Genomic DNA, 16,481 nt, shown 5'->3' with positions numbered 1-16,481 from the left:
GGAAAAATAACCGTGTATCTTGTGACAAAACACAGCAACATCATGTACCCCTGCTTCACTGGAAACATTACTTCAATGGGATTCTTCCCCAAACATAATAACCTCAGGCTAATTGTGAGGAAACCTCAGACAACCCCGAATTTCTACAACACAAGTGACCAGGGCTCTTCAAGTGTCAAGACACAAAGGATAAGGGAAGACCAAGAAACTGTCTCAGACTAGAGAAGACTAGAGAGACCTTACAAATGTACGTGGGGTCCTGGAGCAGAGAGGTGACATTTGTGGGCAATGGGTCTGTTCTTTAGTGAACAGTAATGCACCAATCCTGATTTCTAAGATTTGTCACTGATCTGTGGATACGTAAGATGTTACTAGAGAAAGCTGGGTGAGGGCATGTGTAAACACTGTACTCTTTTTACAGTTATTCTGTAAACGACACAAAAGCACAAAGTGGTCCATGAGCTAAGTCGTGCCTGGACAAGCAGAAGATGTGCAGATGCGGCTGGCCCATCATGCCATGTGCCACCTGCGCCCCATCCTTCACCGGCTGTGGACTGCAGTCCCCAAGAAAGGAGGCCTGCAGCACCTTTCCTTCCATCCCAGATTCTGGCCTTGTGTCTGTTTCAGAGCAGGTGCTTGCTAAGAGTCGAATTGTGTCCCATGAGGATGCCGAAATCCTAACCCCCAGTACCTGCAGAAGTGACCTTATTTGGAAAGATGGTCGTCACAGATGATCAAGATACAATGAGGTCATTGGGGGGGAGGGGTCCTAACCCAATACGACTGGCGTCCTTGTAAAATGAGAAAATGTGGATGCAGACAGGCACACAGGGAGGATGCCATGTGAGGATGCAGGCAGAGATGGGGAGATGCTTGTACAAGCCCAGGAACCCCAAGATTGCCAGCAAACCCCCAAAGCTAAGAGAGCACGGAACAGATTCTCCATCAGGCTCCAGGAGGAACCAAACTTCCAACCCTTGATCTCGGACATCGAGCCTCCAAACTGGGAGACAACGAATCTCTGTTGTCGAAGCCGCCCAGTCTCTGGGGCTTTGCTACCGAAGCCACAGGATACTGACACAGCACTGCACACAAATCGTGACTCATCATCGTTATGCAGAAACCAAATAAACCTCCAAGCACAGAGGCGCTTGGTGGTGCTCGGCCAGCAGAGCACTCCACAGCAGCTCTCGCCCAGACCGGGCCTGGGACCCAGCCCCCAACACCCAGGTATTCCACCGTGGCCCCCAACGACCTGCTAAAAGAAGAAACCTGCACTCCACCCCCCAAGCTTGCTTTCTAGGACGAAAAACAAGTAGAGACTTCCAGGTCCATTTCCAGAGTTTTGTGAACTGAACAAGGAGTTCTGGAAGTAAAAGGGCTGGGGCTGGTTCTGCAGAACCCAGCTCTAGGCACCAAGGCGGGAATGCATGGGGAGACTACTGCTAGGATAGCACAAGCCAGGAGGGTATGAAGAAAAAGTCAGGGCACCTGGCACACACTCACACATACACACACGCGCACACGCACACACACACACTCAGACACACTCACCCTCACACCCTCCTCCAGCCCCACTGCCCCCACCATGGCCACGTCCACCCTGTCCGTCTGCTCCAGCGACCTGAGCTGCGGCAGCTGCGTCTCCCTGCCCGGCTCCTGGGACTCCTGCCCCGACTCCTCCTGGCAGGTGGACGACTGCCCAGAGAGCTGCTGCGAGCCCCCCCGCTGTGCCCCCAGCTGTTGCCCGTCCAGCGGCTGCATCCTGGCCTCCTGCCTGACCCTCATCTGCACCCCGTGAGCTGCGGGTCCAGCCCCTGCCAGTCAACCTGCACCAGCTCCTGCCAGCCCTCCTGCTGCAGCTCCTCCCCCTGCCAGGAGGCCTGCGGTGCGTCCATCTGCTGCACCCCTGTCTGCTGCGAGACCTCCCCCTGCTCAGCCCCCTCCTGCAGCCAGCCCAGCCCCTGCTCCTTGTCCTGCTGCAGATCCTCCTCCTGCATGTCCCTCCTCTGCCACTCCATGTGCCTGGCCTGCAGCAGCCCCACCTTAGCCCAGAAGTCCTGCTGCAGATGGGGCACGTTCCCCGCATGGCCAGCTGGGCTCAGGTCCTACCCGGTGACTGTGGTCCTCCCAGCCACCCCTCCTCAATCTGGTCTTGACCCGTGTTAAGGGGTTTCCCCCACTGAGGACAGGAGCAGGTCTCACCTGGAAGCTGACCACCATGTCCTGAATTGCTCCGGCACATGGACCATTCCTAGTGTCTGCTGGTCCAGTCTGCTGCTGAGCTGCACTTGTAGACAAACCACACATCCACACAGTGTGTGACCTTGCAGAGGTCTCCTAGGAAGTCCCCATGGCAGTGGTCTCCCCTCCGTATCTCCCACCCCTCACGAGGGTCAGCCCAGCCTCCATCCACATGTCTTTGTCCCCTCAGCTCAGTAACCCTCAGCTATCTCTAGATGCACTTAAGCAAGCTGGCCAATAAACACCAAGACCGACCAGAGCCCTGGCTCCCTGTGTCTTGTCATTATTCCCCAGCCTGACCACACGTCCACTTTCCTCCTCTGTACACAATGCTGCCGCCCTGCAGGACCCTGTGTGGTTTCCTGTGATTCCCCAAGGCAGCTGGGCAGCAGAGGGTGGGGGTGGGTATTGCAGCCCTTTGGCCACCTGGGGCCATCCTGGGCTCATCCTTCACCCTCTTGTACTGTCATCCATGGGATAGTTCTTTTCCTCGATTTGCCTGCCACTCCTTATGATGCCTGTTCAATCAGGATTAGGATCTGCTAGATCCATATTTTTCCAGAGTGTGTCTAAATGCCCTTCTAACTTCAAAATTAGCAATTTTCATCTCTGTATTGCCTAAAATCTTCTCAATGCCCCACTCTCACATCCCCGGTGAGGTGTCAGGAGCATGTGCTAAGGAGTGCAATCTGTTACAAAGTACAGATCCCAGAAGTCACATATTAATACTCATGCTAAACCTGCCTGAGAATAAGGGCTTCTCTCAATCTGCCATAACAAAACATAAAAACAAGCACAGAAGCATCACAGTTATCAAGCCAATCCATAGGTGGTAAGTGCCAGACAGAACAAAGCCCAGCACTCTTTAAAGGAAGGAAACAAAGTACAATATTCAACAGTATTACACTATTATTTTATTGAAACCCAGCATCCAATAAAAAATTACTAGACACATTTTTAATGATTTTATTTATTTATTTGAGAGAGAGAGCATGTGCACACATGCGTGCACACAAATGGGGGCAGGGCAGAGGGGGAGGGAGAGGGAGAGAGAGAATCTCGAGCAGACTCTGCACTAAGTGTGAAGCCCAACAGAGGGCTCCATCCCACGACCCTGAGATCAGGACCTGAGCCAAAAGCAAGAGTTGGATGCTCAACTAACTGAGCCACCCAGATGCCCCCAAATTACTAGATACATTAAGAGGGAAAAAAAACCTAACCCATAATCAAGAGGCAAAACAGATTATACAAACAAACTCAGAAATGACAGTTGCTGGAATTAGCAGACAAGATAGTTAAAACAACGATGATAAATATGTTCAAGGATTTCAAGGAAGACATGAACACAAAGAAGAGAGAAATGTAAGATACAAAGGAGAACTAAATGGAACTGCAAGAGGTAAAAAACATAACATTAACAATAAAAAATTTAAAGGATGAATTTAAAAGTAGAATAAAGACTGCAGATGACCTAGGAGACATAATCATAGAAATTACCCAAACTGAAAGACAGTAGGAAAAATAATTTAAATTAACAGAGCGTCAGTGATCTGAGCAACAATATTATATGGTCTAACATAAATATAATTGGAGTCCCTGAGGAAAAAAGGTCAGGGGTGAGGGGAGACAGAAAAATATTTAAAGAGACAATGGCCAAATGTTTTCCAAATTTGATGAAATTGAGAAGTATATAGAAAACTTGAGAAACACTATAAACTAACCTGACCTAATTGATATGTATACAATATTGCATCCAACAACAGTGAACTCGAATTCATTTTTTTTTTCAAATGTACATAGAACATTCACCAAAAAAAAATCATATGCTGGGCCATAAAACCAGTCTTAATATATTTAATAGTCTTAATATATTTAATAGGACAAATAACTGGAATCATACAGAGAATGTTGTTTGACCACAACAAAATCAGAAGTCATGAACAGAAAGATAGCTGGAAAACCAAAAAATATTTGGATATTAAATAACACACTTCAAAATAATCCATGAGTCAAAGAAGGAATCACAATGGAAAACTGGAAGTATTTTTAATAAAATAAAAATAAACTTTATAGAATGCAACTAACACAGCATATAGGGGGAAATGTATAGCTTTAATAATTTACATTAGAAAAGAAGGAATCCATCAATTATCTAAGTTTCTACCTTTAGAAGCTACAAAAAATAAGCACAAGTTGAATCCAAAATAGGTAGAGGGAAGGAAATAATCGAGAAGTGTAGAAATCTACCAAATAGAAAATGGACAAACAAGAGAAAATTAATAAAACCAAGTCTAATTTTTAAAGATCACCAAAATTAATAAATTTCTACCTTGACCAGTCAAGAAAAAGAAAAGAAAAGGAAATAAATAAACAATATCAGGAATAAAGAAAGGGCTATAGCCCCAGATTCTACAGACATTAAAAGAATAAAAGAAGAAGGCAACTCTTGGTGCTGACACATTCAACAACTTAGGTGAAATGGACAAATAACTGGAAAGATATACATATAAAAACTCATACAAGAAGAAATAGAAAACCAAAATTGCCCTCTATCAACTGAAGTAACTGAATTATAGTTAAGATCCTTCCCACAGAGAAAATGCATGTCCAATCCTAAGGAATATATAAAAATGCTATTAAAATTCCTAAGTGCAGTTAGCAAGGTCACAGGATACAAGGCCAACACACAAAAACTGATTAAATTTCTACATGGTAGCAATGAGTACTTGGAAATGAAATAAACACACCATTAACTAAAACACTGAAAAATAAAATAATAGAGAAACTTAATACATGTACAATGTTGATGTACTAAAAATGATAAAGTATTGCATTAAAAAAGTTACCCTAAATGACTAGAAATAGATACTATGTTTATGAATTGAAAGATTCCATATTGTTAAAATGTCGATTCTTTCCAAATTTACCTACAAGTTTAACGCAATTCCAATAAAAATCCCAGCAAGTTATTCTTTAGAAAGCGATGAGCTGATTCTAAAATATATTCTAAAATCAATAGAAATGTAAAGGATCTAGAATAGCTAACCAATTTTGAAAAAGAAAAACGTAATTGGATGACTAACTGCTGGATTTCAAGACTTCATTTAAAGCTGCGTTGATGGAGACAGTGTGTTATGGGTATAAGAACAAAGGCTGAAGACGGGACAGAGCAGGGTCCAGAAATAGGCCCCCACATACACGGTCAATGGATTTTTTGGCAAGGGTCAGTCAATGGAGAAAGGATAGTCTTCTCAACAAATGATGCTGGAAACAACCAACAACATATTCAAAAGTTAACTTGAAAGGGATTATAGAACTTAGTATGACAGTTAAAACCATAGAATATTTAGAAGTACACATAAGACAAAACCAGCATGACCCTGGGTTTGGGCAAAAATTCCTTGGCACCACTGAAGAGAGGGAATATTTTGATTTTAATCAAAATTAAGGATGTCAGCTACTGAAAAGTACTGTCAAGAAAGTGAGAAGTCGGGGCACCTGGGTGGCTCAGTCGTTAAGCACCTGCCTTCGGCTCAGGTCATGATCACGGGGTCCTGGGATCGAGCCCCGCATCGGGCTCCCTGCTCGGCGGGAGGCCTGCTTCTCCCTCTCCCACTCCCCCTGCTTGTGCTCCTGCTCTCGCTGTCTCTCTCTCTGTCAAATAAATAAATAAAATCTTAAAAAAAAAAAAAGAACATCTAAGGGAGGGGGCGCCTGGGTGGCTCAGTCGTTAAGCATCTGCCTTCGGTCCAGGTCATGGTCCCAGAACAGCCCCGCATCAGGCTCCCTGCTCGGCGGGAGGCCTGCTTCTCCCTCTCCCACTCCCCCTGCTTGTGTTCCTGCTCCCTCTGTGTCTCTGTCAAATAAATAAATAAAATCTTAAAAAAAAAAAAAAAGAAAGTAAGAAGTCTAGGCAGAGGTGGGGGAATTTGCAATGTACACATATGATAAATGACTGGTACCTGCAATACGTGAAGAACACTTACAGCGAATAAGAACACAGTCTGATTGCAGAACAATGGGCAGAGGATCTGAGCAGACGCTTCGCTGAGGAAGACAGACAACCATGAACAGGCACACAGGAAACTGACCCACCCACACACAGTAGCCGTCAGGAAGGGCAAATATCACGCTGCTCACCCCATGTAGCAGAGGACCCAGCAAGCCTACGCCTAGGTATTTACCAGAGAGAGGACAAGATGCAGAATACAGTGCTTACAGGGGCTTCCTTCATAACCATTAAAACCTGGAGACACCCCAGATGGACTTCAACAGGTGAATAAATAGCTGCGATCCATCCACTCAATAAAACACTACTTGGCAGTTAAAAGGAATTAACTATGAACGTATGCAACCAAAGAGGCAAGTGAAGGAAGCCGGACACTGAGCATGCCTGTTGTACGCTTCCTTCCCTTGGATGCTCCAGAAAAGATCAACTTCAGCAGCTCCGCGGAGCAGCTGCTCCCAGGCGGCAGGCGGGCGTGGAGGCTCGGGACGCAGAGAAACCTTGCTAGGAGGGAAGCTGATATCTCTTGCCCCCAGTGGAGGCTGCAAGACGCAGACCTTTCTCAAAACTCATCAAACGGTACAATGAAATAGGGTGCGTCTGATTATATGTACACTACCTGGACAGAGCTGATTTTAAATGGAAGGATTAGGTAAAACACTGGTCGGGGGAAAAGGGTGTGGGCAAGGAACTTGCAGCAGGTGGGGAGTGTGGCGTGGGGCGGGAGGTGGCTGGCGTTTCAGGAAAGGAGACCGAGAGCCAGGGGACCGCACGGGCTCCCTTCGTGGATTCTAGCGTGGACACAGCTGTGGGGAGAGTGAGGGGCTCACAGGCCCAGAGGGGAGGACTTGGGAGGGGAGGGCTGACCTCAGTCTGGCCCTTCCTGGGGCAGGGCCACTGGGCCACTGCAGGCAACAGTTCTGGAGCCCTGGCACAGAGTTCTTGCTGGATGTCCCCCCCGCCTTGTCCACAAGTGTCCTCACACGATGTCACTGGCATCCCGGCACCGGACCAGGCCACTGTCCACAGCAACGGAGGCCGGACGGGGTTCTCAGTTCACAGGGAAGGCCCCACATCAGGACTCCGAGTCCCTCATGCTCCCAGGTGGAGTCCAGACCTACCAGATGATGGCCCTGAGTCCAGCCCAGGACGGGATCCTGGGGTCCTGCCACCCACCCTTCATATTTTGTTTCAAACCTAGTTGTGTTCTTCAGGAGCTTGGAGCAGTGCCTCCCCCACGACACCACCTTTCCGAGAAATGGGTAGAGCACCCGGGAGGACCCCAGGGGGACCCCAGGCCCATAGGGGCTGTGCTGCCTGCAGCCCCCAGGCCCGCTTGTCTGGGCCGGTTTGCCCAGCTGGGGCAGTGGGTGGAAACGGGCCAGGGGCTAAGAACCCCCAGACCACGACCCGTGTGCAGGTGCCCAGCCTCGGGAAGCCCTGGGCACTCAGGGCCCAGCAGCACTGACCGTCCTGGGCGAGGGCGTGACTCCCACCCCGGGGCCCCGCCCAGAGGAGTCCGGCCCCTGCCCTGCGCGATTTCTCAGTCCCGCATTCCTACAAATGTTCGCGGCGGGAGGAGACCAGTGTCTGGTCAAAAGCCTGGGATCCCCCCGCCCCCATGAGGGTCCGATGAAAGGAAGCAGATCCGTTGGCGAAGTGAGTTTATTGGGGAACCCGAGGAGGTGCTGACAGGTCGGCAGTTGAGGCCAAGGGACCCGAGCAGAGAAACTGGGAGGGAAGGACAGGGGACCAGAACGGGTGTAGGCACCTCCCGGGGGGAGGCGGGGGCAGCATGCCTGGGAGCTAGGAGGTCAAGGTCAGGTCAGGAGAGTGGACACATGGGGGACCCCGTCCTGGGGTCAGGACTGGACTGAGGGGGCCTGGGAGGACCACCATCACTGGGTGGGTCCTGAGCCCAGCTGGCCCCGGTGGGGACGTGCCCTGTCAGCAGCAGGACTTCTGGGCCGAGGTGGGCACGCAGCAGGCCTGGCGGGGGCCCACGGGCCGGCAGAGCAGGGACACGCAGGAGGCCCGGCGGCAGCAGCTGGGGTGGCAGGAGGAGGCGGGCATGCAGCAGGCGGGCCTGCACACGGGCCAGCAGAGCAGGGACACGCAGGAGGAGGGTCTGCAGCAGGACGAGGAGCAGGGGCTGGGCCGGCAGCAGGAGGGGGCTGAGTAGGGGGAGGCCTCGCAGCAGACAGGGGTGCAGCCGACGGGCTTGCAGCAGACAGGGGTGCAGCAGACAGGAGTGAAGCAGAGGGGCTTGAGGCAGACAGGGGTGCAGCAGACGGAGGGACCGCAGGCTTCCTGGCAGGGGGAGGAGCTGCAGCAGGAGGGCTGGCAGCTAGACTGTTGGCAGCATGAGGAGGCCGAGCAGGGGGAGGCCTGGCAGCAGACAGGGGTGCAGGAGACGGGCTTGCAGCAGACAGGGGTGCAGCAGACGGGCTTGCAGCAGACGGACGCGCCACAGGCTTCCTGGTAGGGGGAGGAGCTGCAGCAGGAGGGCCGGCAGGAGCTGGTGCAGGCTGATTGGCAGGGGCTGGACCCGCAGCTCACGGGGGTGCAGATGAGGGTCAGGCAGGAGGCCGGGGTGCAGCCGCTGGACTGGCAACAGCTGGGGGTGCAGCAGGGGGGCTCGCAGCAGCTCTCTGGGCAGTCGTCCACCTGCCAGGAGGAGTCGGGGCAGGAGTCCCAGGAGCCGGGCAGGCAGACGCAGCTGCCGCAGCTCGGGTTGCTAGAGCAGACGGACAGGGTGGACACGGCCATGGTGGGGGCGGTGGGGCTGGAAGAGGGTGTGAGTGTGAGTGTGTGAGTGTGAGTGTGTGTGAGGTGCCCGAGGCTGACAGCCTTTATATCCTCCTGACTCTTGGGTCCCAGGTCCCCACAAGCCTCTAGTTCCGGCTCCCAGGCCATGTTAGTGATATTTATTTGCCTGGATGTTGTCCAGCTCATAAACCTCCTGGAGCATCTGACTCTGGAGCGGTCCCATGTGTCCCAGGGGAGGAGGAGTGGGATGGACATCCAGCCACCAGCTAGGGCTGCCCCAGGGCAGTCGCTCACTCGGCAGGCAGAGGGCATTTGGAAGTTTCTCTGTGGTTCAAACACCTCTTCCCCTGGGGATGCAGGACTGTGGCCCCCTGTGAAGGAAGAACCCGGAAGCCAAGGGTGGTCAGTGCCTTCCCAGGGCCACCTGCCAGGCTGGACCTCCTGGCCTGAGCTCTAGAGCATTTTTCATCACCAAAACGCTGTGTCCCTATGTCCACTTTCCACCTGTCTGTGTGCTTGGGAGACCACAGGGCTTTGTATCCAAAGCCTCTGGCCCCTTGGGACGAGGACACGGCCTGGGGCTGTGGTTATGTGTGAGCCACCTGAGCACCTGGGCTGGACATCAGTGGTGGTCACCGCCCTCATCTTCCTCTGGGGCAGCCTCATCTGTCGGGACAGCCCCCATCGGTCTCCCCCAGCCTTTCTTCTGGATGACTCCCTCATCGCATGCCCCGCACGACACCAGACGATCCACCATGTCACTAGGTAGCGCACGGACACAGAACACAACAGAAAGATCGGCAATGTGGCCGTGCAGAGTGAGTGTCCCTCAGCCCTGCCTACCAGCACCCCATCCTCCTCTCAGGAAGCAGCTACACTCCCCCTCCCCTTTATCTCTGTGCATGTCTCTGTGTCTCTCTGTTTCTTATTCTCTGTCTGCACACACACGTGCACACACGCACATGGGGCATTCTCATTAGTCACAGTCGCTAGGTTCTAGAAAGTCACCAAAAACACTGAATTAGCAAATCTGGGAACACTGAACCATCACTCCCAGAGAAACACGGGGTTGGGTCCCTGCAAGCTTTGGTCAGATTTTCAGCAACCCTCAATACATTGCTGGCTTGATGTGTGTTTCTGTTTAAAGCGACTTATTTAATAAATACTTGACATACATCTTATTTAACAGTGGACTCACCGCCAACAGCACCTTAAGTCATGACTGAGCAAGACTTATTTGACGTGGATTTCCTCCACAAAGCACATGAGCCCCCTTGTGCTCAGAACCCCAGACCTTTAGCGCTAGGCCTGAGGCCACTTTCACCAGCAAAATCACAACATAAAGTGCGAAACACAGCATGAAGGAGACAGGAAAGGACAGGCTCACAGTCTGGGAGCTGACACAAGGAGGCAGAGCCTCGTTCCACCTCAGCTGGAAACGCGTGTCCGAGTCTTAAATTTGGAGTACTCTGCACATGTCTGCGAATGACCATGCACACATTGTGAGTATTGATTTGGGGTTACAAATAAATTTTAGCAAGTAATTCATGAATAATGAAGATTGACTCTATCATCTATTCTCTATATACAGGTACACGAACGTGTATAAAGTATTTGTGTGTATACATTTTTAAAATACAAATTGTATCATATTCTACCCCCTCTGTTTTTTTGTAACTTAATATAGCATGGAGCTCCTTTCCTATGAATACATAAAGATTTCTCTTTCTTGGTTGCAGCTGCATAGAATCTCACATTGTCCTGTGCATTTGTTTGTATCTTTCCCATCTTTGTGCTTCCAAACTTCCTGTGCCTTTATATTTAGGATCTAGTTCTTAGAATTTGCATGTAGGTTTTCCATTTTTGTGCAGAATCACAATCTTTATTTGTAAATTGAAATATTTAATACTTTACATTTAATTTCATTATTGATAATTGGGTTTATATCTGAGATCTGATTGTATGTTTTCTATTTGTCACAAATGTTTTATGTTCCTTTTACAAACTATTTCCTGACTGCTTTGGGGTATTTTTGTTATTTATCTCCCCTCTCCCATTCATTTCTCGTTGTCTGTGGTTTCGTGACTGTCTCAGAGGTCAGCCCAGAGGCTACAGTGCGCCTTCCTGGGATGGTCAAGTCTGATGGGCACGGGTGCATGGGCCGCTTCTGGAGCAACCCTGAGACCCCAGCACACCTCAGCTCCTCACCCTGCTCGAGCTGCACTGTTCATCTCTAGTACAGTGTAGAGCCCACGGGAAACTGTAAATATACAACATATTATAACATTGTGAATGGAAATGTGGGCCAGTTTCCTGTTGTTTGTCCTGTTGTTTATCCTTGCAGGTTCTCCATTTTCCTGCACTTTTCCCCTCCAGCCATCCTACCTAAAAGCTTCCCGTGATAGTGACTTCAAAGTTCATCTTCTGGTGTGGAATCCACTCTGTGTCTGCTGGTCTGGAGATGTTTTGTAGCACCTTCACCTCCAAATGGCATTCTTGGGGAGCTCTGTTCCAGTTCTGCAGTCATTTCTTTTGGCCCCTTAAAGACGCCATCCCATTGCTCCATTCCCGTTGTCCATCCCCTGTCCGCCACACACCCACAACCAAAACATCCATCGGTCAATTCATAAATGCCAGTCCTGTGTTCTCTTCAGTCTAGAATTTCTACTGGTTTCTTTGTCTATGTTTCAGTTTTACAATAAAGATCTCCCTCATCACACCTATTTCCCTGAACACTTTCACCACAACTATCTTGAAAGTCTGTGTCTGATTAACTCCAACACTGTCATCTCAGGCTTGTTTCTATCATCTGTTTGTCTCTCGGCATGACTGTAATTCTTGATTGAATGTTTGATATTGTCTGTGAAAAATTCTAGCAGCTATGGATGAATTTCCCTCCTTCTGAAGAGTTTCAGCTCTCGCTCTGGCTGGCGGCCTGAGTGGGGCAGAGGACTCGTGCCAACATGAGGCTGCTCTACGTCTGGCTTCCCCACTCCTGGGACTGAGCTGTCCAGGGGTCCCACCTGAGAGCCACTCCTCCTTGGCCAGTCGTCGGGGTTATGAGTCCCCATGGCAATGAGGCTGCAGAAGCTCTGCTTGGGTTTTAATGGTTTTCCATTGGCTTTCTTAGTATCTTTCCTGCATAGCATAAAAATTGGGCAAATGCGTTGAGATTCTGCCTGCAGCTCTAGAGCTCTTCTCGGGGACTGCCATCTCCCTAGGGTCTTGTCCCCTTGGGTCCATGCTGCCTCTGCTGGCCTTTCTACAAGCTGGTTACTTCCCCTCACACCCCTCACCAAGATTCATCCACTGCACCTCATGAAAAGCCACTCGGAGATGCCAGATCGCCTCTCTGAAGTCGCCCTGTCTCCACATGTTGGCCCTCAATGCTCAGGCTCATCAGTAACCTTCAGAAGCTTTGCACAGACATTTTTGTATTTTATCCAGCTTTTCGAGCCATCCTCAGTCGGCATACATACGTCTTGGCAGAGGCTGCCGCATCATAGACGGCAAACATTGCCCTCGCCCTACCCTGCCACGCACTTCCAGCTTACAGACCAGTTCCTGTATCTCCGGAAGGGCCAGAAGCTGAGCACAGAGGGCCAGGCTCAGATCTACACCAGTTTTATAACCCAAGACATAAAGAAAGACAACTCAGCCATAGTTTAGTTGAATTCCTAGAACCCCTTTCTTCCCCAGCATGAACATCCTCATAGGTGAGAGGCCTGGGGTGAGAACCACTGCTGGAAATGGAATGTCCAGGAAGGGTGAGAATCAGAGCCCATGAACGCTGCAGGGGCAGCACACACTGCCTAGCGCCCCCAGAGCCCTCCCACTGGGGTGTGGCACCACTCCTCTGGGCCCAATGTTGCTGAACCTGTTCTTCACTGCCACCACGGGGCACCAGGTGCCTGCCTCCCCTGGCCAGCAGGCCTCCATGGGGCCATGACCCATGCACCCATGCATTCTCCAGCTTGCCACCGTTTCCAGCACGTGGGGGGATTGGCTCCAGAGTGAATGAATTCATGCTTAGAAGGTAAAAGGACCAGAAAGGATGGAATTTATTTAGCTCAGGGAAGCAAAACCACTTGGTGGCCACTTGGATATTATTTGCAGAAGAAAGAAAGGGGTTTGGATAACTTGGGATGACTTTTAGGTTTCTGGCTGGGCTGACCCAAGGAATGCAAGTTGGTACAGCCACTTTGGAAAACAGTGTGGAAGTTCCTCAAAAAATTAAAAATAGAGCTACCCTATGACCCAGCAATTGCACTCCTGGGTATTTACCCCAAAGACACAGATGTAGTGAAAAGAAGGGGCACCTGAACCCCAATGTTCATAGCAGCAATGTCCACAATAGCCAAACTGTGGAAGGAGCAAGATGTCCTTCAACAGATGAATGGATAAAGAAGATGTGGTCCATATGTACAATGGAATATTACTCAGCCATCAGAAAAGATGAATACCCAACTTTTACATCAACGTGGATGGGACTGGAGGAGATTATGCTAAGTGAAATAAGTCAAGCAGAGTAAGTCAATTATCATATGGTTTCACTTATTTGTGGAACATAAGGAATAGCATGGAGGACATTAAGAGAAGGAAGGGAAAAATGAAGGGAGGGAAATAGGATGGAGAGATGAACCATGAGAGATTATGGACTCTGAGAAACAAACAGGGTTTTAGAGGGGAGGGTGGTGGGGGGATGGGTTAGCCCGGTGATGGGTATTAAGGAGGGCACGTACTGCATGGAGCATTGGGTGTTACACGCAAACAACGAATCATGGATCACTATATCAAAACTAATGAGGTATTGTATGGTGACTAACATAACATAATAAAATAAAATTATATTTAAAAAAATCAAGAAAATCAACAGGAAACACAAAAGCAACCATTGTTTTTCCTATGGAGGATTTTTGGGAGCTGCACTTCCTGTAGGGGAGAAAATAGGGCGCTCCAGTTTGTACTCAAGGTTTGCAGGGTTTGGGGTGTAGGAAGGCCGTGGACAGATGCAGAATCCATGGGCTTAGTGAGTGGTCAGGCAGAAGTGGCCCACATGGCCACCCAAGGACATGGAAAGTGTGGCCACCTGATTGTCCCACCTTCACCTGCTCGCCACCTGCACGTGCCCTCAGGAGAACTCGCCGCACCAGAGAGAGGACCAGGGAGTCACAACCAGAACATGTCTGGCTCCACACCCTCTCTTTCTCCGGCAGCTGCGCCACCCTGACAAGCAGAGGCCCCCTTGTGCACAAGACCCACCCAGGTGTCCACAAAGGGGCGGTTAGGATTCGAATAGATGGATTTCTTATGCAGCCAGTCCGGCCCCAGGACATGCTATTTACAGACTCATACCTTCTAGCTCAATGTATGTTCTGGACCAGAGGTAGCTTAGGATAAGTCAACAGACCCCAAAATATACTAGGAGTTTTATAGCTAAGCAAACGTCTCATGGACCCAAACATAGAGCTGGTGCTAATGAGTCCCCTGGGCTCCAAACACCAACAAGGAAGGGAGGGGAGCGGGGCCTGCTGCTGGAACAACACACACACCTGATATAAAAGCCAACAGACAGCTCAAGCACCTCACACTCACACTCACACTCACACACTCCCACTCACACGCGCACCCTCCTCCAGCCCCACCGCCCCCACCATGGCCGCGTCTACCCTGTCCGTCTGCTCCAACGATCTGAGCTACGGCAGCCGCGTCTGCCTGCCCGGGTCCTGGGACTCCTGCCCCGACTCCTCCTGGCAGGTGGACAATTGCCAAGAGAGCTGCTGCGAGCCCCCCTGCTGCACCCCCAGCTGTTGCCAGTCCAGCGGCTGCACCCCGGCCTCCTGCCTGACCCTCATCTGCACCCCCATGAGCTGTGGGTCCAGCCCCTGCCAATCAGCCTGCACCAGCTCCTGCCGGCCCTCCTGCTGCAGCTCCTCCCCCTGCCAGGAGGCCTGCGGCGCGTCCGTCTGCTGCAAGCCCGTCGGCTGCACCCCTGTCTGCTGCAAGCCCGTCTGCTGCACCCCTGTCTGCTGCAAGCCCGTCTGCTGCACCCCTGTCTGCTGCCAGGCCTCCCCCTGCTTGGCCACCTCATGCTGCCAACAGTCTAGCTGCCAGCCCTCCTGCTGCAGCTCCTCCCCCTGCCAGGAAGGCTGCAGTGCGTCCATCTGTTGCACCCCTGTCTGCTGCAAGCCCGTCGGCTGCACCCCTGTCTGCTGTGAGACCTCCCCCTGCTCAGCCCCCTCCTGCAGCCAGCCCAGCCCCTGCTCCTCGTCCTGCTGCAGACCCTCCTCCTGCGTGTCCCTGCTCTGCTGGCCCGTGTGCAGCCCCGCCTGCTGCGTGCCCAGCTCCTTCTGCCAGCCCAGCTGCTGCCGCCAGGCCTCCTGTGTGTCCCTGCTCTGCCGACCCGTGGGCCCCCACCAAGCCTGCTGTGTGCCCACCTCGGCCCAGAAGTCCTGCTGCTGAGTGATCTTCTTAAGGGAACTCCAAAGCTCAAGAGCTCATTTGCACAGCCTGGATTTTTTATTAAGCACCAAAACAAGTGTCTAGTCCCCTTCCCTGGGCCCTGCGGTGGACACTGGTCACCCGTTCCCCACTGTGCATTTGTCCCACTGACTTTCCTCAAGTACTAACTTTTCCCAAGTCAACATGCCCTGCCTCCCCCCCGGGTTGGCAGTGACCCCAGCAAGGCCAGCTGGGCTCCCCCAAGCCTTTGAACCATATGTGCAGTGAAGGGAGAGAAGATCAGATATCTCCTCCAGAGCTGTGTCTCGTCATTGCCACTGGACCCGGTGTAGCCCTGGCCCCTGCACTGACACCTGAACTGGTTTCTCCATCACCCTTCACTCTGTGAGCTGTCAATCCCTCCAATAAATTCATATTTTGATTGGTTTAACCAGATTTCATGTCTGTGGTTTCCAACAAAGACCCCTCCCTGACACCCCCCACGTAAGGGCGGTCTGTGGTTATCCCCCAGCCACCACGTTCCTGCCCTTCAGTAGAGTCCAGGAGGTGCCTCCAGTGACATGTATGTCTGGCATGTGGACACACATTCAAGGACATACAGGCTGAATAGTCTGATGGCAGCGCCTGGGGAAGAGCCACGCTTCAGACGTGACTTCCCTGAACCCGGACTGTCTCCAGCCCCCGCACTCCAGAAGGATGGACTCCACAGGCCCGTGTAGTTAAGAGCCAGCACGACAGGCCAGGGACAGCTGTCCTTAGGCCTGTTCACAAGGTGGGCCCTTGGGTGGTGTCTGGGAATGTGGATTTGGGGAGGGTTTCCACCCATATGATAGGAGGGCCTCACTGGGCATAAACTGTACAAATACTATGGCTTGTGCTAAATACCCACTCTTCCTGGGGATCTGGAATTTTCATACAAGCCAGGCAGAGGGTGCCCACATAACACGGCCCTGATAAAAACCCTAGGTGCTGACCTCTGACAAGCTCCCTGGGGGTGACA

At 51.2% G+C, this 16,481-nt stretch overlaps 3 protein-coding genes across 3 annotated transcripts in view; 1 reads left to right on the top strand and 2 right to left on the bottom strand.

The window, feature by feature from the left end:
• TSPEAR (thrombospondin type laminin G domain and EAR repeats) overlaps window positions 1-1,764 on the bottom strand; it is a 64,423-nt gene extending 62,659 nt beyond the window's left edge. The window contains exon 1 of the mRNA XM_035029972.1: window positions 1,555-1,764. Coding sequence (XP_034885863.1) covers window positions 1,555-1,764 — 210 coding nt within the window. The remainder of the gene's footprint in view (window positions 1-1,554) is intronic.
• Window positions 1,765-8,197: 6,433 nt separating this feature from the next.
• Window positions 8,198-10,129, bottom strand: LOC118026915 (keratin-associated protein 10-3-like). The gene is made up of 2 exons (XM_035029971.1): window positions 8,711-10,129; window positions 8,198-8,638 (listed from the first exon to the last, which is right to left on the bottom strand). Exons 1-2 carry the CDS (start codon window positions 9,329-9,331, stop codon window positions 8,198-8,200), a joined length of 1,062 nt encoding a protein of 353 aa, XP_034885862.1. The 5' UTR covers window positions 9,332-10,129.
• A 4,545-nt stretch (window positions 10,130-14,674) lies between these two features.
• Window positions 14,675-15,517, top strand: LOC118026906 (keratin-associated protein 10-12-like). Its single transcript, XM_035029962.1, has one exon. It carries the CDS (start codon window positions 14,675-14,677, stop codon window positions 15,479-15,481), a length of 807 nt encoding a protein of 268 aa, XP_034885853.1. The 3' UTR covers window positions 15,482-15,517.
• The last annotated feature ends 964 nt before the right edge of the window (window positions 15,518-16,481 follow it).

Source organism: Mirounga leonina, unplaced genomic scaffold, assembly GCF_011800145.1.
Source record: "Mirounga leonina isolate KUSES-001 unplaced genomic scaffold, KU_Mleo_1.0 Mir_353, whole genome shotgun sequence".
NCBI classification, from domain to species: domain Eukaryota; kingdom Metazoa; phylum Chordata; class Mammalia; order Carnivora; family Phocidae; genus Mirounga; species Mirounga leonina.
The sequence above is the reverse complement of the archived record's forward strand: the minus strand, read 5'-3'. Positions and strand labels throughout refer to the sequence as shown.

Bases quoted from the DNA above. Each gene is read 5' to 3' on its own strand.
- LOC118026915 (XM_035029971.1), bottom strand. From the start codon at position 9,331: ATGCCCTCTGCCTGCCGAGTGAGCGACTGCCCTGGGGCAGCCCTAGCT. The intron at 8,639-8,710 runs GTCTGCTGCAAG...GTCTGCTGCCAG, and splicing joins AGGAAGCCTGTGGCGCGTCC to GCCTCCCCCTGCTCGGCCTC.
- LOC118026906 (XM_035029962.1), top strand. From the start codon at position 14,675: ATGGCCGCGTCTACCCTGTCCGTCTGCTCCAACGATCTGAGCTACGGC.